The sequence below is a fragment of the Cnephaeus nilssonii genome (assembly GCF_951640355.1).
Source record: "Cnephaeus nilssonii genome assembly, chromosome: X".
NCBI lineage: Eukaryota > Metazoa > Chordata > Mammalia > Chiroptera > Vespertilionidae > Cnephaeus > Cnephaeus nilssonii.
The window spans coordinates 124,181,677-124,208,851 of NC_137071.1; the positions used below are offsets into that span (position 1 = coordinate 124,181,677).

Consider the following 27,175-nt stretch of genomic DNA (forward strand, 5'->3'; position numbering starts at 1 on the left):
TCCCTTTCCACTGAGTTTCCCTGGTCACATTTTCTCCTGTAGTAGGTGGTGTTGGAGTTGCCTCAGACATTTTTGAGATCCAGCTAAGTGGAAGTTGATTTGGGGCCCATATTTAGTTTGGGTTTACTGGGACATTTATATGTGGTCTATATAACTTCTATTCATCGTTATTACTCAGGAATGGCTTCTGGAAATATTCTTACTGTCTACCCTTTGAACCTAATTTTGTATTCACAAGTGTATATTCTTTTTTAAAAAAATATATTTTTTATTGATTTCCGAGAGGAAGGGTGAGGGAGAGAGAGTTAGAAACATCAATGATGAGAGGGAATCATGGATCGGCTGCCTCCTGCACGCCCCACACAGGGGATCGAGCCCACAACCTGGGCATGTGCCGGGACTAGGAATCGAACCGTGGCCTCCTGGTTCCTAGGTCGATGCTCAATCACGGAGCCATGCCAGTCGGGCACAAGTGTATATTGTTTGCTTAAAGTCCCACCTCACAAACTGTATAAGCTTTAGGTGCCAGTAAACCTGGCATTTCCTGTGCCTAAGACACAAATGTCACTCAGCTGTTCTTGCTCAAAAACCTTTAGTGTTTTTTTATTGCTTGCAGGAGAAAATCTAATACTCATTTATTTTGCAAATGTTTCCCCAGGTGTCTGCATGCGTTTATATTTGTTGATTCTTTCACCTGCAATGGTAAGTGAAATTTTATGTATCCTCCACGTCTCCCTGAAGTCTCCCTTGACAGCAGCAAGCAGCTGCTGAGCACTGTCTTCGCTTTACTTGGCACCTTGCAAGAGGTGTGTGCGTGCTTACTGGACTTGTACTCCCACTGTTGATTTGCAAGCTGGCATCCTGCACTAGCTGGCAATTTCTCACTGCACGGTCCCTCTTTCCATCATTGCACCCCCAGGGCCTAACCCACTCTCATTAATAAAACTGATGTGCACACTCCCATTTTTAATTTTTTTTTAAAGCGTGGGACCCTTTAAGAAAATCCAATAGTAAGAGGATTCCTGGAGACTCTTCTCAATTGCCTGAGCAAACCAGCGCCATCTTGAAGCAGGTGTGTGGCGCTCCATTCATTCAACCTCTTCTCCCACCTCACCCTCAGGCTGGAGTCAGAAAATCGTGGGACGTGGGCAGGGAAATATATACATATACATACATATATACATGTGTATGTATATATGTATATATATATTGTGCAGGAAAATATTTGAACTGGATCTGAACTGCATTGAAGCGAAGCAATAAGGTTAGAGGAGAGAGGTCCCAGGGAGCTTAGGAAACGGACCAAAATGAACAGGAAAGGGACCGAGGACAGAACGCGGGGGTTGTAGAGGGCGTAAGGTTGCTTCCCAGCTCGGAAATGCAAGTCACCTCCAAAACTGGACCCTCCTTTTGGGGATCACCACGGAGCTTCCTTACAGCGTGAGAAACACACGCCTCGGAGATCGAGTGAAAGGGTTTCAGCCGGAACGGAAGGCTGGATGAAGCCTCCGCCTCCGCCTGGGCCCCAGACCCCCCTCTCCCACCTCTCCCCCCGCCACCTCTTCATTTTGCAGTTTCCAGTCAGAGTCCACCGCCTCTCCTAGGAGGCGAGGCTGGGGAGAGTGTGTTGTGCGGTGGCGGCGAAGCGCTTCCTTCCCCGCTGGCCCCGAGGGGGAAGGAAGGCCTGGAAGGTTCTGGCCCCTCTCAAAATGGAGCCAAGCGACCGCCTCGCCTAAGATGGCGGCTCCCCCGCCTCTGCGCTCCAGGCCCTGGGCGTCCATTGGGCGCCTCGAGGAGGAGAGCGGGTCCCAAGGTAGCCGAGCCCCGCCCCCCTTTCTCAAGACCGGCTCCGCCCCATGGCGTCACGCGGGAGCCGACCCGCCGCCCGGCCCCCGCCCCTCGCCGCCGCCGCCGGGTGTTGGCGTGCGGGCGCCCTCCTAAGATGGCTGTCGGATCGCCTCCTGGTGGCCGCGCCGCCACTCTCAGTATGGGAGCTGTTTACCCCGTATCTCTCCTCCCCTCCGCGCTTCAACTTCCTCGTTGTTTTGAATAAACTTTATTGACTCCTCCGAATTGCCTCCCACCGCCACCGGGCTTCTCCCGGCGGCTTTGCGGGCCATTTTCCTCGCCGATTTGGCCGCCGGGTCGTCTCCTTCCTCGTCGCTTTGCTCGCCAGCGAAGCTCCGGCCGGGCCAGCGACGACGCCGAGTGGCGGCCTCCGGACGAGGCCCGAGCCGCGGTCTCCAGTAGGCCCTGGCGGCCGAGCCCGGGGCAGAGCCGCCGAGAGAGCTGCCCGGAAGCGGCGCTGGGCGGCGGGGGCCGAGCGACCAGCGGGTGGTCGCAGGGGCCGACGAGCAAGGTTCGCTGCGCGACAGGGAAAATCCCAGAATTCGGCGCGCGCCGCCGGTGGGGCCGGAACTACCGGCCGAGCCTCCGCCGAGCGACGCCAACGGCTCCCGAGCGAGCCCGGCGGCCGGCGCGTCGGGGGGTGGGGGGTGGGGGGGGAGGCTGTCGGAGCTTCGCCGGCGGGAGTGATCCTTGGCGGCTCGGCGGATGCGGAGGTCCCCGTCGAGCTCGGGACCCGTAGACATTGTTGTCAGCTCGGGGGTGTGAGGAGGTTCCTGTCAGTCTGGGAGGTGCGAAGACGTTCTCGTAAGTTTCGGGGCTGCGAGGCTATTCCTGTCAGTTTGGGGATCTCTCGGGAGATCTCGGTCAGTTTTGGGGGCGGGTTGAGGTCTCCTCGTCCTATGGAGGGGGTTGTGGGGGGAGATGCCTGCCAGGGTCCGAGCAGCGGGAAGAAAACAAATCCTTGCCCAGTTGCGGGAGTGTGAGGAAATGGTCCTCAGTTGCGGGGCGGCGGGGGGGGGGGGGGGAGGGTTGGAGCGCCCCTTTTTTAGTTTCGGGGGTGCGACGGGAACAGCCGGTCGTGTTCGAGATAGACGACGAGCTGACGAGTTGCGGGGTTGTGATTTATTTCAGTCGTTGGGCTGCGGAGGCTCCCCCTAGCCGGGGTGGGATGACGGGGAGAGTTCTCCCAACAAGACCCCACAACTGGCATTTGAGTTGGGCGCCTCTGCCTTGCTCCCGAAGGCAGCGAGGTCATTTGTGAGGGAGTGAGCCCGGGTCCACGGATCCCCGGTCTCTCGCCAGCTGCCTCTGTTTGGGGGGCAGAGAGAAGGGGGTTCTGCTGGGTTCCCCCCCCCCCCCAACCTCATTCTGGCCTCCTAATCAAGAGCGCTCTGGGAAGCAAGAAGAGGGTGCAGTGAGGGATCAAAGAAGCTTCCTGAAAGGCATCAGCTATTTCCCTGAACCACAGAAAGAAGTTCTCACGGACTCGGGGTCGGGGGTGGGGTGGGGGCGGGGGGCCCGAGGAGGTAGCAGAGGAGCGGGGGGCGGAGGGGGGGGGGCGGGAAAAGCCTCCTGGGCATAGCGTCGGTCTTTATTTGTTAAAGCTCTTCTGGAAGCGGGCGGACTTTCTCAGATTGCCCCCTACAGCCACACCCCTGTGTTGCACCCCGGCTGTGGTGACTCCCCGGTCTGCGAGCCGAGGGTTGGTACCCCGGGGCACCAGATGGACTGTGTTGAAAAAGTGTTGTTTGTGTCCAGCCCCGGTCCAGGAAGGACGCGTGCCTCTGCCTCCCACTCCTCGGGACGCTCTGAACCTGGCTGGCCACACAGCGCTCCCCGGCCCGCTGAAGATGGCCACGGTGCCAGTGTACTGCCTTTGCCGGCTGCCTTACGATGTGACCCGCTTCATGATCGAGTGTGACATGTGCCAGGACTGGTTTCACGGCAGGTAAGGAAGGCCGGCCGGGTGGGCCAGGGTGCAGGGGCCAGGTGTCTCACTCGCTTTTCTCTCAGCTCTCTTTCAGATCCCCCCCCCCGCTCAAACTTGACCCCCCTCACTCTAGGAGAATTAACTCCCATCCACCCCCCAGGCCCAGGTTCCTCCATCCCTCCTTCCCGCTAGGGTCTAGCTGACACGGGCTTCTGGTTTCTCCTCTTTTTTTTTTTTTCTCTTTCTCCCTATGTATTTTTTCTTTGCACCCTTCTTTTGATTTTTTTTTTTAAATTTAGAAAATATTTCCTTTCCAACTGCAAAGTACCGTTTTTGTATACTGATAATTTTTATCTCAGATCCGGGCTTGGGAGGAGACAATATTACATTTTTGGATATGTGAGTCCAATCAATACAGATTTGAGTTCGGGCTGTGCAATTTATTGTAGCAAGTTTGCCTTGGGCGAGTTGCTTTGCTTCTCTGAGCCTCATTGTCTTCACCTATAAAATATATCTAATACATCCTTCCTCATTATTTAAAGCATTTTGCATGCACTCAGTTAATGGAGGGAGAAATGCAGCAGTGTTTTATTTCTATAGCATTTATCTGCAGAACCATCTAACTAGATTGAATTAAGCAGAAGAGATGTTGGGTAAAACAGCAGGAGTAAAACCACTCATGAACTCGCTCCAGTTTACCATGTGTGCACGTAAGCACCTGTTATCCAGGATTCTAGAGAGGTTAGTGTGAGCAATAAAACTGTAATATTATCCCATTACTGGGACTTAAATCCCAGGTCTAGAAAGAAAACTGTGAGAGGGCTTTGTACACTGGAGTACAACAAAACCGTATATGGCACCCTCCTGTTGCATGTTGTTAGATTTTAGAATTTTCAGTCACTAGTTCCTTCCAAAGAGCTGTTCCTGTTAATATACCCAGGACCAAACAAGGTGCTGGTGTTGCTAAAATTCTGCTCTCAGTAGGGACTGCCTCATGTAGCACATCCAAATTCATATTCAACTGATTTTTATTGACTTTTCACTGTGGGCCAGGTGCAGAGTTCTGTTTACTGCCTCGTGTTATTTCATTTCAGAGGGGACAGACATAGAGGGTGGGACCTTTTCTTTCCCTCGGAAAGTAAGTGGGGATTCAGATGTTTCTCAGGACTCCTTATATCTTTGCCAGCGCTGATCAAGTCACTCCACTGTTAAAAGATTTTTTCGTTGGTTCCATTACAGAATAAAATTCTTTTTTTCCCCTAAATTTTTAAATTGATTTCAGAGAGTAAGGGAAAGGGAGAGAGAGAGATAGAAACATCAGTGATGAGAGAGTCATTGATTGGCTGCCTTCCACACGCCCCACATTGGGGATTGAGCCCGCAACCCAGGCATGTGCCCTGATCAGGAATCGAACTGTGACCTCCTGGTTTATAGGTCAATACTCAACCACTGAGCCACACTAGCTGGGCCAGAATAAAGTTCTTCAGTCTTCTTTGTGTGACAGACAAGACCTTTTGTGATCTATTTGTTCAATCTCAGTTCCTGCCACTTGTCCTCCCTTGTTCTTTATGTCCTAGCAAGACTTGAACTACTTAGAGTTTTTTTTAAAATATTTTTTTATTGATTTCAGAGAGGAAGGGAGAGGGAGAGATAGAAACATCCATGATAAGAGAGAACCATGGATCGGTTGCCTCCTGCACGTCCCCTACTGGGGATCGAGCCCGCAACACGGGCATGTGCCCTGACCAGGAATCGAACCGTGACCTCCTGGTTCATAGGTCGATGCTCAACCACTGAGCCACGCCGGCTGGGCACTTATAGTTCTAAGACAAATTTTCTGTGACTCTATATATTTGCACATTCTATTTTGACTAATGTCCTGTCTTTTACAACTCACAATATACCTCTTCTGTAAAAGTCTTCTTCCACTGGCTTCCCGTTACACTTGTGTACATCCTTACCAAAAGTAATTATTTCATCATATCATAGTTATAAATACATCTGTGTCACTTATTAGCTGGAACTACCTGAGGGCAGAGATGTCATCTTTTCATTTTTTGGTATCCCCAGAATTTGGTTTAGACTTAAACATATAATAGGTGCTGAGTACATTTTTTATTTTTTTTATATTTAGAACTGTACTTTATTATTTGAAATTTGAAATGGATAAGAATTTAACTTTTAATATTTCAAATTATTTTTATTTATTTTTAAATTTAATTTTATTGTTTAAGGTATTACAAATAGTAGTACATACGTCTCTTTTTTTTCCCCATTGACCTTCCCCTGGCCTCCCCTGCCCCCCGGCACATGCCCTCTTTATTCTTTTTTGTTTGTTTGTTGGTTTTTAATATATTTTTATTGATTTCAGAGAGGAAGAGAGAGGGAGAGTTAGTTAGAAACATCAGTGATGAGAGAGAATCACCGATTGGCCACCTCCTGCACACCCCCCACTGGGGATTGAGCCCACAACCCCGGCATGTGCCCTTGACTGGAATCAAACCTGGGACCCTTCAGTCCGCAGGCCGACACTATCCACTGAGCCAAACTGGCTAGGGCCATACTGAGTACATTTAAAAATTAAATTTATTGAGGTAACATTGGTTAATAACATTACATAAATTCCAGCTGTACAGCATTATAGTTCTATATCTGTATACTCTATTATGTGCTCACCATCAAATGTCTAGTTTCCTTTCATTACCATATATTTGACCACCTTTACCAATTCGCTCTTTCCCCACCCCTTACATTTTTCAATGAAGAAGTGAATGAATCGTCATGAAAAGAGCTATTCTCTGTGACCCTTGCTTTGGATTGTGTGGGAAGTGTGTAGATTCAAATCTGGAAATTGAACTCTTGCCCACAATATAGAGACCCTATTTTCACAGTCTGGGTACAAGAAACAGGAAGGAATGGTTTCTCAGTGCTTACTAATAGGATGTAGGATAGGACTTCGCATAAATTATCTTAACCAACACCCAACCCTGAAAGTTACATATTTCTTTTTAAAATAATGTTTTAATTTTTTTCCCAATTATATAGTGGAGACATGCTCATTATAGAAAATATAGAAAAAGAATAAGGAAGGAATTAAAACTTACCTATGAGTCTACTGTTCAGCACAGTACACTTACGTTTTTTATTGCATTAACTCCCATCATTTTTTTCCCCATTGATTTTTTAGAGGGAGGGAGAAAGGGAGTGAGAGAGAGAGACAGAAAGAAACAGATGTGTAGAGACACAAAGATTAGTTGCCCCACATGTGCCTTCATGTGCCCCACATGCCCAATTTGGCCAGAAAGGGAACGAATGCACAACCCAGGTAGGTGCTTTTGACCAGGAATTAAACTAGTGACCCTTTGGTTGACACTCTATCCCAGGGGTGGGGACCTTTTTTACTGCTAAGGCCATTTGGATATTTATAGCATCATTCACAGGCCATACAAAATTATCAACTTAAAAATTAGCCTGTTGTATTTGGTCAGACATTTAATTAACTCCTAATGCCTTGGCAGGCCCGGACCAAATGATTTTGCAGACGTTCCCCACCCCTGCCTGGCCACTGAGCAATGCTGGCTAGGGCTAACTCCAATAATTTGACTTAGAATATAAATATATATTTTTACAACATGGGGTTATATTATAAATATTTTATAACCTGAGTTTTTATTCCTACATTATAATGTGAATATTTTACTTGATTTCTGATATCCCACCATGTGTATTTTCCCTCACTTAACTCAGTCATTGCCTCTGTGGTTGGATGCTTATGTTGTTTGTACTTTTTTGTATTATAAATAATACTGAAGGCCCAGTGCATGAAATTCGTGCACTGGAGGGGGGGGTGACCCTCAGACCGGCCTGCGCCCTCTCGCAGTCCAGGACCCTTGGTGGATGTCCGCCTGCTGGCTTAGGCTTGCTCCCCGCGGGGATCGGGCCTAAGCTGCCAGGCGGACATCCCTCTCACAGTCCGGGACCCCTTGCTCCTTACTGCCCGTCTGCTCGCTGCCACAGAGGCGGGAGAGGCTCCCTCCACCGCCGCTGTGCTCGCCAGCTGTGAGCCCAGCTTCTGGCTGAGCAGTGTTCCCCCTGTGGGAGTGCACTGACCACCAGGGGACAGCTTCTGCATTAAGTGTCTGTCCCCTGGTGGTCCTGGTGGTCAGTGCACATCATAACGGCCAGTCATTCTGGTCATTCCGCCTTAACAGTCGCTTAGGCTTTTATTATATAGACTAGAGGCCCCGGTGCACGAAGTTCATGCACAGGGGGGCGTCCCCTCAGCCCAGCCTGCACCCTCTCCAACCCGGGACCCCTCAGGGATGGGGCCTAAACCAGCAGTTGGACATCCCTCTTGCAATCTGGGACCTTTGGCTCCTAACCACTCGCCTGCCTGCCTGCCTGATCACCCCCTAACTGGTCCCCCACCGGCCTGGTCACCCCCTAACTGGTCCCCTGCCGGCCTGGTCGCCCCCTAACTGCCCCTCTGCCGGCCTGGCCACCCCTAACTGCTCCCCTGCTGGACTGATCGCCCCTAACCACCTCTGCCTCAGCCACTGCCACCGTGGCTTTGTCCGGAAGATGTCTGGTTGACCCGGTCTAATTAGCATATTACCCTTTTATTAGTATAGATTGTGATGTGAGAGAAACGGGAGGTTCTGGAAATGTTTTGAATTTTAATATGGGTGCTAATTAAAGTGAAAAGCATTGTGTAGTGAACATCTTTGCACAGTAGAGACTTGACATTTACAAGGAACACCACTGAGGCCTTTAAGAATTCCAAATTTACAAATACAGAAGTGGGTTGATGGGTCAGGCCCCTCCCTTAATCACATTTCTGTGGTGAGTCTGATATTTCTGTGCATACCCTGACACAAGTTAACTTGCATCAAGTATCGATATGAGTATCGATCAGCTGCCACCTGCACACCCCAAACTGGGGATGTGCCCGCAACCAAGGTACATGCCCTTGACTGGTTGAACCCGGGACCCTTCAGTCCACAGGCTGACGCTCTATCCACTGAGCCAAACCGGTTAGGGCTGCCTTAATTTTATTAATAAAAGTTTTTATTTCTTCTCATGCATGTCTTTATGGGCTGCCAGAGAACAAGAAGGCCAGCTAAGAATCACGCCCTTGGTGCATGGCTGCTCTTGCTTGCTCAGTACATTGCTTTTACACACACACACACACACACACACACACACACACACACACACCCCTTCCCATTTAAGTTTGTACTTCAGCACAATTGAAAATTACTAAATAGTGTGGACTTTTCATAGTTGCTCACGATAGTTAAACCCACACGCACACACACACACACACACACACAGGTGATTTAAATCTGTTCACATCTCTGAAGTCTTCCATAGGCTAGATTTCATTTTTGAATTTATTTAAATTTTTTTATTGTTGAAAATATTACCTATGGCTCCTTTTTCCCCCATTGACCTCTCCCCGCTCGCTCCCACCCCACCCCCACTCATGCCCTCACCCCCTTACTGTCTGTGTCCATTGGTTATGCTTATATGCATGCATATAAGTCATTTGGTTGATCTCTTAAAGCCCCCCACCCTCTTCTGCCTTCCTTCTGAGGTTTGACAGTCTGTTCGATGCTTCTATCTCTCTATCTTTGTTCATCAGTTTATGTTGTTCATTGTTTTTTTTAAATTTCTTTATTGATTAAGGTATTACATATGTGTCCTTATTCCCCCATTACCTCCCACCCGCCCATTCATGCCCTTACTCCCCTGGTGTCTGTGTCCATTGATTAGGCTTATATGCATGCATATAAATCCTTTGGTTGATCTCTCCCCCTTACCCACACCGTCCCCTACCTTCCCTGAGGTTTGACGTTCTGATCGATGTTTCTCTGTCTTTGGATATGTTTTTGTTCATCAGTTTATGTTGTTCATTATATTCCATAAATGAGTGAGATCATGTGATATTTATCTTTCTCTGCCTGGCTTATTTCACTTAGCATAATGCTCTCCAGCTCCATCCATGTTGTTGCAAATGGTAAGAACTCCTTTTTTACCGCGTAGTATTCCATTGTGTAGATGTACCACAGTTTTTTAATCCACTCATCTGCTGATGTGCACTTAGGTTGTTTCCAAATCTTAGCTATGGTGAATTGTGCTGCTATGAACATAGAGGTGCATATATCCTTGCTGATTGGTGTTTCTAGTTTCTTGGGATGTATTCCTAGAAGTGGGATCACTGGGTCAAATGGGAGTTCCATTTTTAGTCTTTTAGGAAACTCCATACTGTTCTCCACAGTGGCTGCACCAGTCTGCATTCCCACCAGCAGTGCACGAGGGTTCCTTTTTCTCCGCATCCTCGCCAGCACTTGTCCTTTGTTGATTTGTTGATGATAGCCATTCTGACAGGTGTAAGATGGTACCTCATTGTCGTTTTGATTTGCATCTCTTGGATGATTAGTGACTTTGAGCAGGTTTTCATGTCTCTTGGCCTTCCTTCTGTCTTCTTTTGAAAAGTATCTATTTAGGTCAGTTGCCCATTTTTTGATTGGGTTGTTTATCTTCCTTTTGTTAAGTTATATGAGTTCCCGGTAAATGTTGGAGATTAAACCCTTATTGTTGATATCATTGGCAAATATGTTCTTCCATGCAGTGGGCTTTCTTGTTGTTTTATGTTGTTCATTGTATTCCATAAATGAGTGAGATCATGTGATATTATCTTTCTCCAACTGCTTTATTGTGCTTAGCATAATGTTCTCGAAGTCCATCCATGCTGTTGCAAATGGTAAGAGTTCTTTCTTTTTTACATCAGCGTAGTATTCCATTGTGTAGATGTACCACAGTTTTTTAACCCACTCATCTACTGATGGGCACTTGGGCTGTTTCCAAATCTTAGCTATGGTAAATTGTACTGCTATGAACATAGGAGTGCATATATTCTTTCTAATTGGTGTTTCTGATTTCTTGGGATATAGTCCTAGAAGGGGATCACTGGGTCAAATGGGAGTTCCATTTTCAGTTTTTTGAGGAAGCTCCATACTGTTCTCCACAGTGGCTGCACCAGTCTGCATTCCCACCAGCAGTGCAGGAGGGTTCCTTTTTCTCCGCATCCTTGCCAGCACTTGTCCTTTGTTGATTTGTTGATGACAGCCATTCTGACAGGTGTGAGATGGTACCTCATTGTCGTTTTGATTTGCATCTCTCGGATGATTAGTGACTTTGAGCATTTTTTCATATGTCTCTTGGCTTTCTGTATGTCCACTTTTGAAAAGTGTCTATTTTTTATTTTTTATTTATTTTAAAATATATTTCTTTATTGATTTCAGAGAGGAAGGGAGAGGGATAGAGAGATAGAAACATCAATGATGAGAGAGAATCATTGATTGGCTACCTCCTGCACGCCCCCTACTGGGGATTGAGCCCACAACCCGGGTATGTGCCCTTGGCCGGAATCGAACCTGGGACCCTTCAGTCTGCAGGCCGACGCTCTATCCACTGGGCCAAACTGGCTAGGGCCCTTTGTCCATTTTAAAAAAATGTATATTTTATTGATTTTTTACGGAGAGGAAGAGAGAGGGATAGAGAGTTAGAAACATCGATGAGAGAGAAACATCGATCAGCCGCCTCTTGCACACCCCCCACTGGGGATGTGCCCGCAACCAAGGTACATGCCCCTGACCGGAATCGAACCTGGGACCCTTGAGTCCGCAGGCCGACGCTCTATCCACTGAGCCAAACCGGTTTCGGCCCTTTGTCCATTTTTTTATTGGGTTGTTTATCTTTTGTTAAGTTGTATGAGTTCCCTGTAAATTTTGGAGATTAAACCCTTATTGGATGTAACATTGGCAAATATGTTCTCCCATGCAGTGGGTTCTCTTGTTTTGTTGATAGTTTCTTTTGCTGTGCTGAAGGTAGGCTTGATTTCTTAAAGTCCAGTTAGGGGTTAATAATGCCAAATTACTTCCCAGAAAGTTTATAGTAAGGAAGGTGCTGTTCATTCCATTTTGGTGGTGAGAATCTGGAATTCATGGAGATTAACTTAAACTTCTTTCTGAGCCTGGATTTGAATTTACAATTATTTGGCTCCAAAGCCTAGGTTCCCAACGATAGGGAAAAGGTGGTATAGCTCCATTCATGCTACTGTAAAGGGCTGGGTTTTGCGAAACACTTTTTGATTTGTAGAGCAGTAGTTCTCAAGGTTTAGTGTGAATCAAAATCATTTGGAAGACCTATTAAAAGACAGATAGCCCTAGCTGGCTTGGCTCAGTGGATAGAGTGTTGGCCTGTGGACCGAAGGGTCCCAGGTTCGATTCCCATCATGGGCAGATACCTCGGTTGCAGGTTCTTCCCCAGCCTGGGCCCTGTTCGGGGCTGGTGCAGGAGGCAACCAATATCTCTTACATTGATATTTCTCTCTGTCTTTCCCTCTCTCTTCCCCTCTCTCTAACAATCAATGGGAAAATATCCTTGGGTGAGGATTAAAAAAAAAAGCTCCACCCTCAGGGTTTCTAATATAGTGGGTGAGAGGGGGCCACCTTCAGAACCACTGATTTAGAGCATTATTCTGTCTCACTTCCTTCCCTTTCTGTGGAATATGACAGCTTCTGATGTTGGGGGATTGGTGGGCTAACATATCATTGCTGTACATAGTCATTCTCAGAGTATGGTTCATTAACTGGGAACTTGTTAAAAATGCAAATTTTTGGACTGGGATAGAGCCATCTGTATTTTAACAAACAGGTACATTCTGATGCACTCTAACTTTTGAGAATCATTGCTCTGTACTGGTGGAGAAGTTAGTTGGCCAGCATTTATTGATGCCTGGGGCTTGAGCAAAACCTCACCCCTTTATAGTTTTCCTATATATAAAGGAAGTATTGGTTGGCACATCCCTAAGGGGGGTAGCTGTGGTGTGGACTATAAACTCTGGAGGAAATGACTCTGTCTTCAGATCTAGGTTCAAATTCTGACTCGGTTACATTTTAGTAAAGGATTTCATCTCTGTGAAACCTCAGTTTCCCTGAGAGTGTTTGTGATGATTTAAATAAAATGGTAATGACCCTTGTTTATTGCATACTAGTTAATGTGCCAATCAATATGCCAAACATTATTTAATCTTATTTTGAGTTGAAAAATTACGAACTCAATTTATTTATTTAATAGTTATAGAACTATTCAGATTATCTATTTTCTTTTGGGTATGTTGTAGTTTTTACTTTCCAATGAATTTGTCCATCTCATCTATGTTGTCAAATTTAAATATGTTCATTTAAATATGCCCTTATTATCCTTTTGATATCTGCAGGCTGGGTATCTTCTCTTTTTTTCTTTGTCAGACTTGTTAGAGGTTTGTCAGTTTCATTGATATTTTCAAAGAACAAGTTTTTTTTTTTAAATTAAAGAACTTTTAAACATTATTCACGCACACACAATTTTTTTTAAAGTTTCAAATTCTTTTTTATAACATATTTTTATTGATTTCAGAGAGGAAGGAAGAGGGAGAGATAGAAACATCAATGATGAGAATCATTGATCGGCTGCCTCCTGCACGCCCCCTACTAGGGATCGAGCCTGCAACCCGAGCATGTGCCCTTGACTGGAATCGAACCCGAGACCTTCCAGTCCGCAGTCCACCGCTCTATCCACTGAGCCAAACCAGCTAGGGCCACACAGTTTTTTAAAATTGATTTTTAGGGAGAGAGGGAGGGGGAGAGAGAGAGCAAGAAGGAGAGAGGGAGAGGAAGGAAAGAGAAACAAACATTGCTGTGAGAGAGATACATCAATCTATCTTCTCCCGCATGTGCCCTCACCTGGGATTGAAACTGGCAACCTAGGTATGTGCCCTGAGCAGGAATCAAACCCACGACCTTTTGGTGCACAGGATGATGCTCCAACCAACTGAACCACACAGGCCAGGCCTCAAAGAGCAAGTTTTATGTTTCATTAACTTTATCATCTTTCTGTTTCCAATGTCATTGATTTCTGCACTTAATTATTTCTTCTGCTTGCTTTGTGTTTATTTTGCCCCTCTTTACCTAATTTCTGGAGGTGGGAGCTTAGGCTATTGATTTGAGACTATTCCAGTGTTGTTATTTTTTGTTAATCTTTACCCAAGGATATTTTTTCCATTGATTTTTTAAGAGAGAATGGAAGGGAAGGAAGGGAGAGAGAGAGAGAGAGAGAGAGAGAGAGAGAGAGAGAGAGAGAGAGAAACATCGAGAGAGACACATTGGTTGGTTGCCTCCTGCACGTGCCCTGACCAGGGCCGGGCACCTGAAACCCAGATATGTGCCCTTGAACAGGAATCGAACCCTCAACCCTTCGGTGTAGAGGCCGATGCTCCAACCATTGAGCACACTGGCCAGAGACTATTCCCGTTTTCTAATGTATTTAGTGCTATTAGTTTCCCTTTTTGTACTGACTTAGCTATCTTGCAACTTTTGATATGTTTTCCTTTTCATGTAGTTCAATGTCATTTTTAATTTCCTTAGAGACTTTTTGTTTGACCTATGAATTATATAGACTGTGTTGTTTACTTTCCAAGTATTAGGAAAATGTCTTGATTTCCCTTGAATTCCTGAAGGGTCTTTTTATTTGATATCAAATTCTGGGTTTCCAGTTCTTTTCTTTCAGCACTGAAAACTAGTGTGCTACTTACTTCCATTTGATCTCTATAATTGCTTATGAGAGATCCTCTGTCATTTGAAGGTAATATGTCATTTCTTTCTCACTGCTTTCAAGATTTTTCCTTTGTCTTTTGTGTTTAGGAGTTTGACTAAGCTATTCATTTTCGTTTATTTTTTAAAATTTATTGGGATGACATTGGTTGGCATGAACATACTGGTACAGGTTTCCAGTGTGGGTTTCTGTGTTACAAGATCTATATATTGCACCGTGTGCCCACTACCCAAAGTCAAATCTTCTCCTGTCACCTTATATTAGGACCCCCTTCTCCCACCCCCTTCCCTGTAGCAGCCATCATCACACTGCTGTTTGTTCACAAGTTTCAGTTTTATATCCAACATATGAGTGAAATCATATGGTTCTTAGCTTTTTCTGACTGACTTATTTCACTTAGCATAATGTTCTCAAGGTCCATCCATGTTGTTGCAAACGGCGCTATTTTATCCTTTCTGATGGCTGAGTAGTATTCCCTTGTGCATATGTACCACATCTTCTTTATCCAGTCCTCTATCGCAGGACCCTTTCTTGTTTGCATGTCTTGACTACCATGAATAATGCTGCAATGAACATAGGGGTGGATTACGCTATTTCTCAGTGTGGATTTCTTTGGGTTTGTCTTTGTTTTAATCTTTTTTGTTTGTTTGTTTGTTAATCCTCACCCAAGAATATTTTTCCCTATACAGTAGGTCCTCGGGTTACGTTGGAGATCTGTTCCTACGGTGCGACGTACGCGATTTTCGCCGTAAGTCGGAACCCACCTACATAAGCACGTATGTCACTCACATGGAGCACATACACAGCAGTAATGAAGTGAAACAGTAAATAAAATTTAAAAGAGAGATAACAATTCCTGACCTTTACTTGTGGTAAATAAATAATAAAAAACATAAAGCACATATGCACATACATTGAAATGACGGAAATTTTTTTCCCCATAAATAAATGGGAGATGGCTACGTAACCATGACACGATGTACGTCGAGTCCGACGTAACCCAAGGACTGCCTGCATGTTAATTTTATATCCTGCAACTTTACTGAATTTGTTAATTCCAATCCTAAACTTTTTTTTGTGTGTGGAGTCTTTAGGATTTTCTCTATATAAAATCATGTCATCTGAAAGTAGAGACAGTTTTACTTCTTTCTTTGCAAATTGGATGTCTTGTTGGTTTTTGTTTTTTTTTTAAATATATTTTATTGATTTTTTTACAGAGAGGAAGGGAGAGGGATAGAGAGCTAGAAACATCGATGAGAGAGAAACATCGACCAGCTGCCTCTTGCACACCCCTACCGGGGATGTGCCCGCAACCAATATACATGTCCTTGACCGGAATTGAACCTGGGACCTTTCAGTCCACAGACCGACGCTCTATCCCCTGAGCCAAACCGGTTTCAGCAATTGAATGTCTTTTATTTCTTTTTCTTGCCAAATTGCTCTGGCAGGGATTTCCATAACTATGTCGAGTAGGAGTGGTGAGAATGGGCACTCTTGTCTTGCTCCTGACCTTGGAGGAAAAGCTTTCAACTTTTCATCATTGAGTATAATGTTAGCTGTGTGCTTGTCATATATGGTCTTTATTATGTTGAGGTACATTCCTTTTATACCCCATTTTTTGATAATTTTTATCATAATTGGATGTTGCATTTTGTCAGATGGTTTTTCTGCATCTTAGATAATCATGATTTTTTTCTTTCATTCTATTAATGTTATGTATCACCTTTATTATTTTTTAAAATTTATTATTTTTTGGTTGTGAATCATCTCTGAGGATATTTTTTCCCATTGATTTTTTTTTTTGGTGAGAGTGTGGAAGGGAGGGGAGAGAGAGCGAGACATCAATGTGAGAGAGACATCAATTAGTTGCCTCCTGAACACTCCCCCACAGGGGGATGGCAAGGGGCAGGTACCAGCCCTTGGCCCTTTGGTGTGCAGGCTGATGCTCTAAACTGATGAACAACACCAGCCAGGGCTATCACCTTTATTGATTTGCTTATGTTGAATCATCCTTGCATCCTTAGGATAAATTCCACTTGATCATGGTAACTGTTCCTTTTGTGTTGCTGAATTTGGTTTGCTAGTATTTTATTGAGAATTTTTGCATCTATATTCTTCAGGGATATTGGCCTGTAGTTTTCTTTCCTTGTAATGTACTTATCTGGCATTTTTGAAAATCAAGGTAATGCTGATCTCATGTAATGAGTTTGGGAGTGTTGCATCCTCTGTGATTTTTTTTAAGTTACCATAAGACCCAGCAATCCTCTTTGAATTTTTTGAAGAGTTAGTGAAGAATAGGTGTTAAATCTTCTTTAAATGTTTGGTAAAACTCACTAGTGAAGCCATCTGGTCCTGGGTTTTTCTTTGTTGGGAAGTTTGTGTTTTTTTTTTTTAAACTATATTTTTTATTGACTTCAGAGAGGAAGGGAAAGGGAGAGCGAGATAGAAACATCAATGATGAGAGGGAATCATTCATCAGCTGCCTTCTGCATGCCCCACACTGGGGACTGAGCCTGCAACCCAGGCATGTGCTCTGACAGGGAATAGAACCATGACCTCCTGGTTCATAGGTTGATACCCAACCACTGAGCCATGCCAGCTGGGTGGGAGGTTTTTTTTATTACTCATCCAGTCTCCTTACTAATAATTGGTCTCTTCAGGTTGTATTTTCTTCTTGATTTAGGGTGGGTATATTTTATGTTTCTAAGAATTTATCCATTTCTTCTAGGTTGTCCAGTTTTTTGGCAGATAGTTGTTCATAGTACAATCTATTTTCTTTCTTCTGTTCAGTTTAGATAATTTCTATTGTTCTAGCTTCAAGTTTACTTTTTTTCCTGTAGTCTACATTCTGCTGTTGAGTTCATTGAATGAGTTTTCATTTAAGTTATTATATTTTCATTTCTAAAAGTGCCATTGTTTCTTTTCTATATCATCTAGTTCTTTGTGGAGAGTCTCTTTTTTTTATTGATTAAGGTATTACATATGTGTCCTTATCCCCCCAGTGCTCCCCCCGCTCATGCCCTCACCCCTGGTGTCTGTGTCCATTGGTTATGCTTATATGCATGCGTACAAGTCCTTTGGTTGATCTCCCCCCTTACCCCCACCCTCCCCTACCTTCCCTCTGAGGTTTGAGCATCTGATCAATGCTTCTCTGTCTCTGTTTTTGTTCATCAGTTTATGTTGTTGACCCTTTCTATTTTATTTGTTTCATGCATGTTCATAATTGTTCATTGAAACATTTTTATGATTGCTCCTTTAAAGTTGTCAGATAATTTCAACATTTGTGTCATCTCAGTGTTGAGATTGATTTTTCTTGCTCATTCAAGTTGTGATTTTCTTTGTTCTTGATATGATGTGTGATTATTTTCATTATGTTCTGTATATTTTGGGTATTGTGCTGTGACATTCTGGATATTATATCTTCTGTTTTCGCAGGTCTCTTCAAACACTGCACTTCAGTGGCAGGGAAAATGGGTACCACTTGGTTATACTAGGTGGGACTGGAAGTCCATGTTCCCCATTTGGTCTCTGTTTACACCTACTACCTCTGGTTCTGCTGTCCCTAGTCAGGGTGCCTTCTTCTCTCCATCTTTCAGAGTTGCCTTACTTTTTTGTATATAATGTCCAAGACTTTTAGCTGTATTTAGTGGGAGGAATAGGGAGTGGTGTGTCTATTCCATGTTGTTCCAGAACCAGAAGTGACCAGTTAATCTTCACAATAGCTCTTTGGATCTGTTATTTTCTCCCATAATAACTTGCCCAAAGTTACACAGCCAGTTAGTTGCTCAACCATCAGTCCAACCTAGGTCTCTTGGACTCTTGCTACAAGATATAGTACTGTAGAAAGTATAAAGCACTGTTCAGGGTAAGCTATTTTCAAGATGTTGTGGGAGATAGAGAAAATCAGGCTTATAAACTCACATACAGCCCACATTTTTGTTTCAGGTGAAATCAGGTTAAAGTATACACTACTTTTTATTTTGAAGCGGTAGAAGGCTAACCCATAGCTTTAGGGGAGAGAGAGAGAGAGAGAGAGAGACAGAGAGAGAGAGAGAGAGAGAGTGTGTGTGTGTGTGTAAAAAAGTTACGTGGCAAAGGGAAGAGAGGTGCTGGCATTTATATTTAGGGTTTACTAGATATAATAAACTAGTAGCCCATTGCGCGATATTGCGCACAGTAGGTCGCCTGCCGCTTTCGCGGGAGCCCGCGGGAGCCGGCAGGAGCCGAAGCATGCCGCCGGGAGCCGCGCTGCTTCCACGGGAGCCATGCGGCTCCTGCGGGAGGCAGAAGCGAGCCGCCAGCACCCACGGGAGCTGGGAGGAAGCCGAGAGGGACCCGTGAGAGACCCGTGAGATTCTGCGGGAGGTGGGAGGGAGCTGCGCTATTTCCGTGGGAGGTGGGCCTGCCGTCTCCTCTCTGGGCCTGTGCTCAGCTTCGGAGGCTGGAGGCCGGCCCCCTTGTCCCCCAGAGGCCCTCCGCCAGGCCGGGGTGGAATGGTTGCCTCGTCGCCATGGTGATGAAACAAACATTCTGCCAGGCTGCTCAGCTCGCAGCTGCCGCCCAGCCCACCCCCACCCCCACCCCCGACTGGGGGACTCCAGCGGGGCTGAGGGGACTGGGCGCCGCCATATTTGTGACGGAGTGATGGTTAATTTACATAGTAGCCTTTTATTATCCTATTTTATTATATAGGATGGGCTGCAGAATCCCTGCCTTGGACAAGGTCTTGTAGGGTGTAGAGTTGGAAGGATCAGAGGACAGCCTGATCTGTCAAGATTCTTGGGATGTCTCTTGGAGTGGCATACTTTTTAAATAAGTTTTTATTTTTAATAATTATAGATTCACACAAAGTTGTAAAAACTTCATGGAGCATGCCTGTGTACTTTAACCCAGATTTCCTTATATCTTATGTAACTATAGTACAATATCAAAACCAGGAAACTGGCATTGGTTTAATCTACCAATCTTACTTCATTATTACCAGTTTTATATGTACTCATAATTGTGTGTATGTGTGTTTAGTTCCACACAGTTTTATCACATTTGTAGATTTGTTTAACCACAACAATCAACCTACAGAACTATTCCTTTATCATTGGGGTAGCATTTTTGTCCCAGGCCACATGGAAGGAGTTTGGAATGGCAAACATACCAAAGAATGGGTGGTCAGTGTCTCCAGGGGGAGTATCCTGAAAATTTAGAATACAGTGGAAAGTCTGATAGGAATAATGCCCAGGACTGTGTTATGGGAGCCAAATGAAAATATGCTTTGGAAACAGAAGCATAGTGGTGAAAGCATGGCTTGGGAGTCAAGGTAACCTGGAATCCTAGTTCTCCCATTTATTAGCTCTATTGCTTTGGGCAGGTCCTTTGACCTCTTTATCATCTGCTTTCGTAGCTTTAAAACAGAAAGAATCCATATTTCATGTGGTTGTTGTGAGGATTAATGAGCGAATGTCTGTAAAGCATCTGCATAGTCCCTGGCTCAAAGTACTCAATTTTGGCTATCGTCTAGAACATTCATACAATAAATATTTAGTGAATATTTACTGTTTGTCAAGCAGTGAGCTAAGAACCATGCGAGATAGAGATGAAGACATGGGTTATCTAGATGATCTCAAGCTAGAAAGTAAGAGGGATTCGTTTATTCACTCATTTATGTACTCACTTACTGGACAGTGCAGTTCCAGGCATTGTTCTAGATGCCAAAAAGGGTAGGATACAGCAGTGAACACAAGACCATAAACTAGCAGGTAAATATATAATGTGTCAAGTTATAATAAGTGGCATAGAGAAATAAAGCATGGTGAGCAAGAGCTGGAGTGCCACCCCTGGGGCTTGAGGCATGGTTATTATTATTTTTTAACAAATCTTTATTCAGATTATTACAGTTGTTCCTCTTTTTTCCCCCCATAGCTCCCCTCCACCCGGTTCCCACCCCACCCCATGCCTTTACCACCCCCCCCACACACTGTCCTCATCCATAGGTATATGATTTTTGTTCAGTCTCTTCCTCCACCCCCCACACACCTTTCCCCCCGAGGATTGTCAGTCCACTCCCTTTCTATGCCCCTGATTCTATTATATTCGCCAGTTTATTCTGTTCCTCAGATTTTTAATTCACTTGATTTTTAGATTCACTTGTTGATAGATATGTATTTGTTGTTCATAATTTTTATCTTTACTTTTTTCTTCTTTTTCCTCTTTTTAAAGAATACCTTTCAGCATTTCATATAATACTGGTTTGGTGGTGATGAACTCCTTTAGCTTTTTCTTATCTATGAAGCTCTTTATCTGACCTTCAATTCTGAATGATAGCTTTGCTGGGTAGAGTAATCTTGCTTGTAGGTTATTGCTATTCATCACTTTGAATATTTCTTGCCATTCCCTTCTGGCTGCATAGTTTCTGTTGAGAAATCAGCTGACAATTGTATGGGTACTCCCTTGTAGGTAACTAACTGTTTTTCTCTTGCTGCTTTCAAGATTCTCTGTTTGTCTTTTGCTCTTGGCATTTTAATTATGATGTGTCTTGGTGTGGTCCTCTTTGGATTCTTTTTGTTTGGGGTTCTCTGCGCTTCCTGGACTTGTAAGTCTATTTCTTTCGCCAGGTGGGGCAAGTTTTCTGTCATTATTTCTTCAAATAGGTTTTCAACATCTTGCTCTCTCTATTCTTCTGGCACCCCCATAATTCGGATGTTGGTACGCTTGAAGTTGTCCCAGAGGCTTCTTACACTATCTTCATATTTTTTGATTCTTTTATCTTTTTGCTTTTCCAGTTGAGTGTTTTTTGCTTCTTTGTATTCCAAATCTTTGACTTGATTCTTGCGATCCTCTAGTCTGCTGTTGGGTCTCTGTATATTATTTTTTATTTCAGTCAGTGTATGCTTGATTTCTAGTTGGTCCTTTTTCATATCGTTGAGGGTCTCACTAAATTTATCGGCGGTTTCTAGAAAATTCTTGAAAAACCTTATAACTGTGGTTTTGAACTCTATATCCTCCATTTCTTTCATTTGTGACCTGTATCTTTGTCTCCACATTTTGGCTGCTTCCCGTTGTTGATAGAGTGGCTTTGTGTGCTAGGTGTCCTATAGGGCCCAGTGGCTCAGCCTCCCCAGTTACCTGAGGTGGACACTCTTGGTGTACCCCTTTGTGGGCTGTGTGCACAGTCTTGTTGTAGTTAAACCTTGATTGTTCTTGGTATCACTGGGAGGAATTGACCTCCAGGCCAATTGGCTGTGAGGATCAGCTGTGTCTATGATGGGAGAACTTCTATGCTGGAGACACCCTTATCAGGCAAGACTTGCTTCAGTGGGGCTTTGGTGCTCACTGAGTCTGCCCCCTGAGTGTGTCCCTTATGGATCTGAGGATTTGTAATCTGGATGGTCCTACTCTGAACCCTGGGTACACTGGCTCTTGGATCTCCAAGGAGGTGCTAATTTAGCCTCTGCCTGGGGCCACACAGCAGGAGCTATGGAGAGATCTGCAGATTCCTCTTCTTTGTTTGGGTTTTGGGGGTGCCCAGATGAGGCCCAGCTGTGAAGCAATGCAAGATGCTGTGGGGCCTTGGGCCTTCTTTTGGATGTTCTGGGTCTCTCTGACTCAGCTGCAGTTTGTTAGGTAATTTTAGATTTCAAAGGACCAGGCCATTCATATGCAAAAGCCTCTGTGCACAGCTTGGGTGGGACGGGGTCTCACGGCGGAGCAAACAGCAATGGCTTCCCGTCAGCCCTGCCCTAAGAGGCCCCTGGGTCTCAGTGTCCCGTGGTAATCGCTGCAAGCACCTCTGAGAGAAAGCCGCCCTCAAGTTTCGCCCTTTGCCAGACAGTCCAGTTTCTCCCTGTTATGAGTCTGGGTCCCCAGAGTCTCGCCCAGAACTGGAGTTCAGAGCAGTCGGGAGCTTGTGTCTCCCTCACGATTGAGAAAGCCAGCCCCGTACTCAGTTGCCAGCCCTCTCCGCGCGTGTGCGCCTCCGTACTCTGCACTTTACTTCTGTACCTGTGCACTTTACTTCCGCAGCTCCTGTGAGTCTCAGTGTGCTTTTCTCTTTCCTTCTAGTTGTAGAATTTCCACTCAGTCAGTCTTCCTGTGGTTCTGGATGATGTTCGTTTTGTCTTTTAGTTGTAGTTTCGAAGTGGTTGTGCGAGGCAGCAAGTTCAGGTGTTTACCTATGCTGCTATCTTGGTTTCTCCGAGGCATGGTTATTTTATACTGGGTGATTATGCATGGGTAACACATGAGCAGAGGGCTGAAGCAAAGTGAGGGAGGAAACCACTCTGGTAAGTGGGGGGAGAGTGTTCCAGGTAGAGGAAGTAAAGGACCTGGGTGGTGAGCACACCTGGCATGCTGCCATTTCAGTTACATCAAGGAGGCCAATGGACAGAGTGAGTGAAGAGAGAATAGGAGAAGCTGATGATAGGGGCTTGGGAGTTTGGAGCAGATCATGTGTGGTCCCTGGACAAGCAGGAATCAGCATCACCTGGGAACTGGTTAAGCAAATGTTTGCATCCCATCCCAAACCTACCAAATCAGAAACTCTGGAGGTGGGATGTAAGAATCTCTGCTGTAATAAACCCTCCAGGTGATTCTGATGCACTCTAAAGTTTGGGAATCACAGGTATAGGGCCCTGACCAGAGCCAGTGCTGATTGGATTTTGAATCTCTGTTGATTACAGGATTTGCTGATGGATTGGAATGGGGCTGTGAAAGAAAGGACTCAAGGATACTCCATTTTGAGGGGCTTTGGTATATAGGGAAACAGAGTAATGAGGCAGTGGCTGAAGGAGTCACAAGAGGATTTTTTGTTTAGGTGGATTTTTTTGAAGATAGAGATTACAACTTATTTGTGTGCATGTGAGTGTTTGTGCTGGTGCATCCAGAATTTAGTGACACCTGTTATAGGCAAATTTATGTGCCAGGGACTAGGTAGATAAAAAAAAAACTTCCCTGGTGCACTAGATCTTGTTCAGTGTCCTTTGTACTCCTTCAAGTCCTGTGTGCCAGGAGGCAGGGGGGACACTGTTGGGAATGGTGTGTGTCTCAGCTTCTAGGGATGGTCCATCCCTCTTTTTATAGATTGTGCTTGGCCTGGTTAAGGTTGTTGCAGAAAACCAGAAATTGACTTGTATTTTTCTGGTATTTTTTTGAATAATGAAAAATGGTAAAATATGCTCTTTTTCCTCTTTATTTGTGAATGAAGTTATTCTTTTTCCAGGGCACAGGTAGTGACAGGACCTGGTTCTTTGGCCACTGTCAGAGAGCAGAGGTTGAGCAGATAAGCCAGACAGGTTTCTGAGCAGCCTTGTCACCTCTCTAGCTTCTCCAATCCTCAGCTTCCAGTCAGTTCCACACTCTTGGAAGAATTGAGTGCCCATTTTGTGTTCTCATAGTACTTGACTGTGCTAACAACCCCACACTACATTCTAGTTACATATTGTCGTGATATAGTGGAGTCACACAGATCTGAATTTTTATCCTGCTCTGCTACTTACTAGTTTCTTGGGATTTTTTTTAATCCCCAAGGATATTTTCCCATTGATTTTTAGAGAGTGGAAGGGAAAGGGCGAGACAGAGAGAAACTTTGATGTGAGAGAGACGCATCGATTGGTTGTTTCTTGCACACACCCTGACCTGGGCCAGAGATCTAGCCGGCAACTGAGGTACGTGTCCTTGACTGGAATAGAACCTGAGACCCTTCATTCTGTGGGCCAACGCTCTATCCACTGAGCCAAACCTGCTAGGGTGGAAGGATAGTTCTTTTGTTGTAACAGGAGGAAAGGATGGGTGCAGAAGGAGGTGGATCTGGTGTGGGAAGTTGAGATAGTTCCCAGCTGATTACTTCATTTTGTCAAAGAAGTAGGAGGCAGAGTTATTTGCTGAGATAAATGAGAGATTTGAAATAGCCACGAATGGGCGAGAGAACTGAGCAGGGAAATATGGGAGGATTGTCAGGCAGCATGACCCAGATATTTTTTAATAGACTTTATTTTGTACAGTAGTTTTAGGTTCACAGCCCAATTAAGTGGAGTTTACAGAGATTTCCCATGTCATAGCTCCCCCCCCTCATCATCAGCATTCCCCACCAGAGTGGTACATTTGTTTTAATTGATGAACCTACATTAACACATCATAATCACACAAAGCCCATACTTTACATCAGTGTTTACACTTAGTATACATGCTATGGGGTTGGACAAATGTATAATGACATTTACCTACCACTATAACATTTTAATACTATATAGAACTAGAGGCTTGGTGCATGAAAATCGTGCACTGGGTGTGTGTGTGTGTGTGTGTGTGTGTGTGTGTGTGTGTGTGTCCCTCAGCCTGCCCTGTGCCCTCTCACAGTCTGGGAGCCCCATGATCGATTGCCCCAAAGAGGTAGGCCCTGCCCACCCACTGCAACCTGCTGGTCGGTGGCCTGGGCCTCCCTCTGCAGGGCGATCATGGGGTGACCAATCGCATTGCACCCACCTTGGCTGGCCTGGCGCCAGTGGGTGTCATAGTGTGGTCGTCTGGAAGGTCGTCCAGACGGTCGTTCTGCTGTTCTGTTGATTTGCATATTACGCTTTTATTATTATAGATAGTTTTACTGCCCTAAAAATGATCTGTGCTCTACTACCTCTTCATCTCTTTCTCCCTCACTAACCCCTGACAACCACTGATCTCTGTCCCCATAGTTGGAATCATATAATATGCAGCCTTTTTGGATTGGCTTTTTCACTTAGTAATATGCGTTTAAGTTTCCTCCATGTCTTTTCATGGCTTGATGGCCCATTTCTTATTAGCACCAAGCAATATTCAATTGTCTGAATGTACCTCAGTTTACCATTCACCTATTGAAGGACATGTTGGTTGCTTCCAAATTTTGGCAATTGCGAATAAAGCTGATTATAAACATCTGTGTGCACGTTTTTGTGTGGATGTAGTTTTCAGTTCCTTTTAGTAAATGCCAAGGAGCATGGTTGCTCTATTGTATGGTAAGAATATGGTTAGTTTTGTAAGAAATTGCCAAACTGTCTTCCAAAGTGGCTGTACCATTTTGCATTCCCACCTGCAAAGAATGAGAGTTCCTGTTGTTACACCTCTCCTCCAGCATTTGGTGTTGTCAGTATTCTGGATTTTGGCTATTCTGATATGTATATAGTAATCTCTTATTGTTGTTTTAATTTGCATTTTTCTAATGACATATGATGTAGAGCACCTTTCCATATGCTTATTTGCCATCTGTATATTTGATGACATGTTTGTTCAGATCTTTTGAGCATTTAAAAAATATATGTTTTTATTGATTTCAGAGTGGAAGGGAGAGGGGGAGAGAGAGAAACATGAATGATGAGAGAGAATCATCGATTGGCTGCCTCCTGCATGGCCCCCACTGGGGATTGAGCCCACAACCCGGGCATGTGCCATGACTGGGAATTGAACTGTGACTTCCTGGCTCATAGGTTGACACTCAACCACTGAGACACACACCGGCTCGGGTAATTACTGTAGCTTTAGAGTAAGTCTTAAAGTCAGGTAGCATCAGTCTTCCAACTTAGTTCTTCTTCTTCAATATTGTATTGGTCATTCTGTGACTCAGATATTTTGGACAATGAATTTATTGTGGCACCAGATCCATTGGGTGATTCTTCTCTAGCCATGCCCAGTGGTTCAGTGTTAGTTAATTTGATTGAACCAGGGTTGGTATTTGCATATGGGGGTGATGGAGAGGCTGTGGGCAAGTGAGTTGAGGATATCTGTAAGGGAATGGTTGAAGTGAAGAAGGGTGAAGTCAAGAATCGGTGAATATTTTTTCACACTTAACAGTAGGATCAAAGGGATTTTGCAGGCAAAGAACAGGTGTAATGAATGATAGCTGAATGGATATACTTGTGGTCAGAGAGTGTGATGTGTGAATTTCACATTTCATAGGTGAAGCAACTGCAAGTGTTGACTATAGGAATTGGTAGCTGAAATGGAAGTGGAGGCAGCAGTTTCCAAAGATGGGAAGGTCAGAGAGCTAAGAGGCCAAGATATTGGGCCTCTACATTGATAACAATGTCATGTGGAAAATTGGCAGGAGTTAGTTGAAGAGGAATCTGAGTAGGTTCTTCAGTGAAGAGGTAATGTTGGGGAGATGAGTAGCTGACAGTGAAGAGGAGTAGCAAGGGGTATGGTTAGATGATATGAAACTCAGGAATAGGAGATCTTACAAAAGGGTAGAGGAGAGATGATTCAAAGTCTCACTGGAGAATGAGGGGGATGTCTACCTCCAGCTCAGCCCTGAGTTATAAGGGTCTGGGAGAATATGCAACTTCTACCTTGACAGGGCTCTACCAAAGTGTTTCTTTAACTTTTCAATTTCCAATCCATAATGGACCAGTCCTTTTGTAAAATAAAATATGAATTGCTAGAAAAGTGGTCTGAATAAAAAAGCTACACAAAATAAAAGCCCAAACTTTTTATTATTAGATTCAACAGATGTAAAATTCCTCAGCCAAATTGCCATTAAAATTTTTGTGCTCTTTCTGTATTTATCACAGCATTAGTGCATGGGTTGCACTTTGAGTGGTACTGATATAGAGAAAATGGTGAGAAGCTGCATTCAGTTAAACCAGAAAGGTGAAGAGAAGGGGTTTGTTGGATAGGATGTGAATATAGAGGGGTTTGTTTACCAGGAAATAGGATTTCTGGGGGTACAGCAGAAAAGTAGAGAAAGTTGATGAGCAGTGGGTGTTTGGGGTAGAGAAAGCA

At 44.6% G+C, this 27,175-nt stretch overlaps 1 protein-coding gene across 6 annotated transcripts in view; it reads left to right on the forward strand.

Moving 5' to 3' along the window:
* The first annotated feature begins 1,935 nt into the window (after positions 1-1,935).
* PHF8 (PHD finger protein 8) overlaps positions 1,936-27,175 on the forward strand; it is an 80,504-nt gene continuing 55,264 nt past the window's right edge. For 4 of the 6 annotated variants that reach the window (XM_079765010.1, XM_079765012.1, XM_079765014.1 and 1 more), the window contains exons 1-2: positions 2,517-2,652; positions 3,607-3,796. In XM_079765010.1, coding sequence (XP_079621136.1) covers positions 3,699-3,796 — 98 coding nt within the window. In that variant the 5' untranslated portion in view covers positions 2,517-2,652; positions 3,607-3,698. Of the gene's footprint in view, positions 2,360-2,516; positions 2,653-3,606; positions 3,797-14,316; positions 15,186-27,175 lie in introns of those variants that run through there. The other 2 variants (XM_079765011.1, XM_079765013.1) reach the window with 2 other exon arrangements.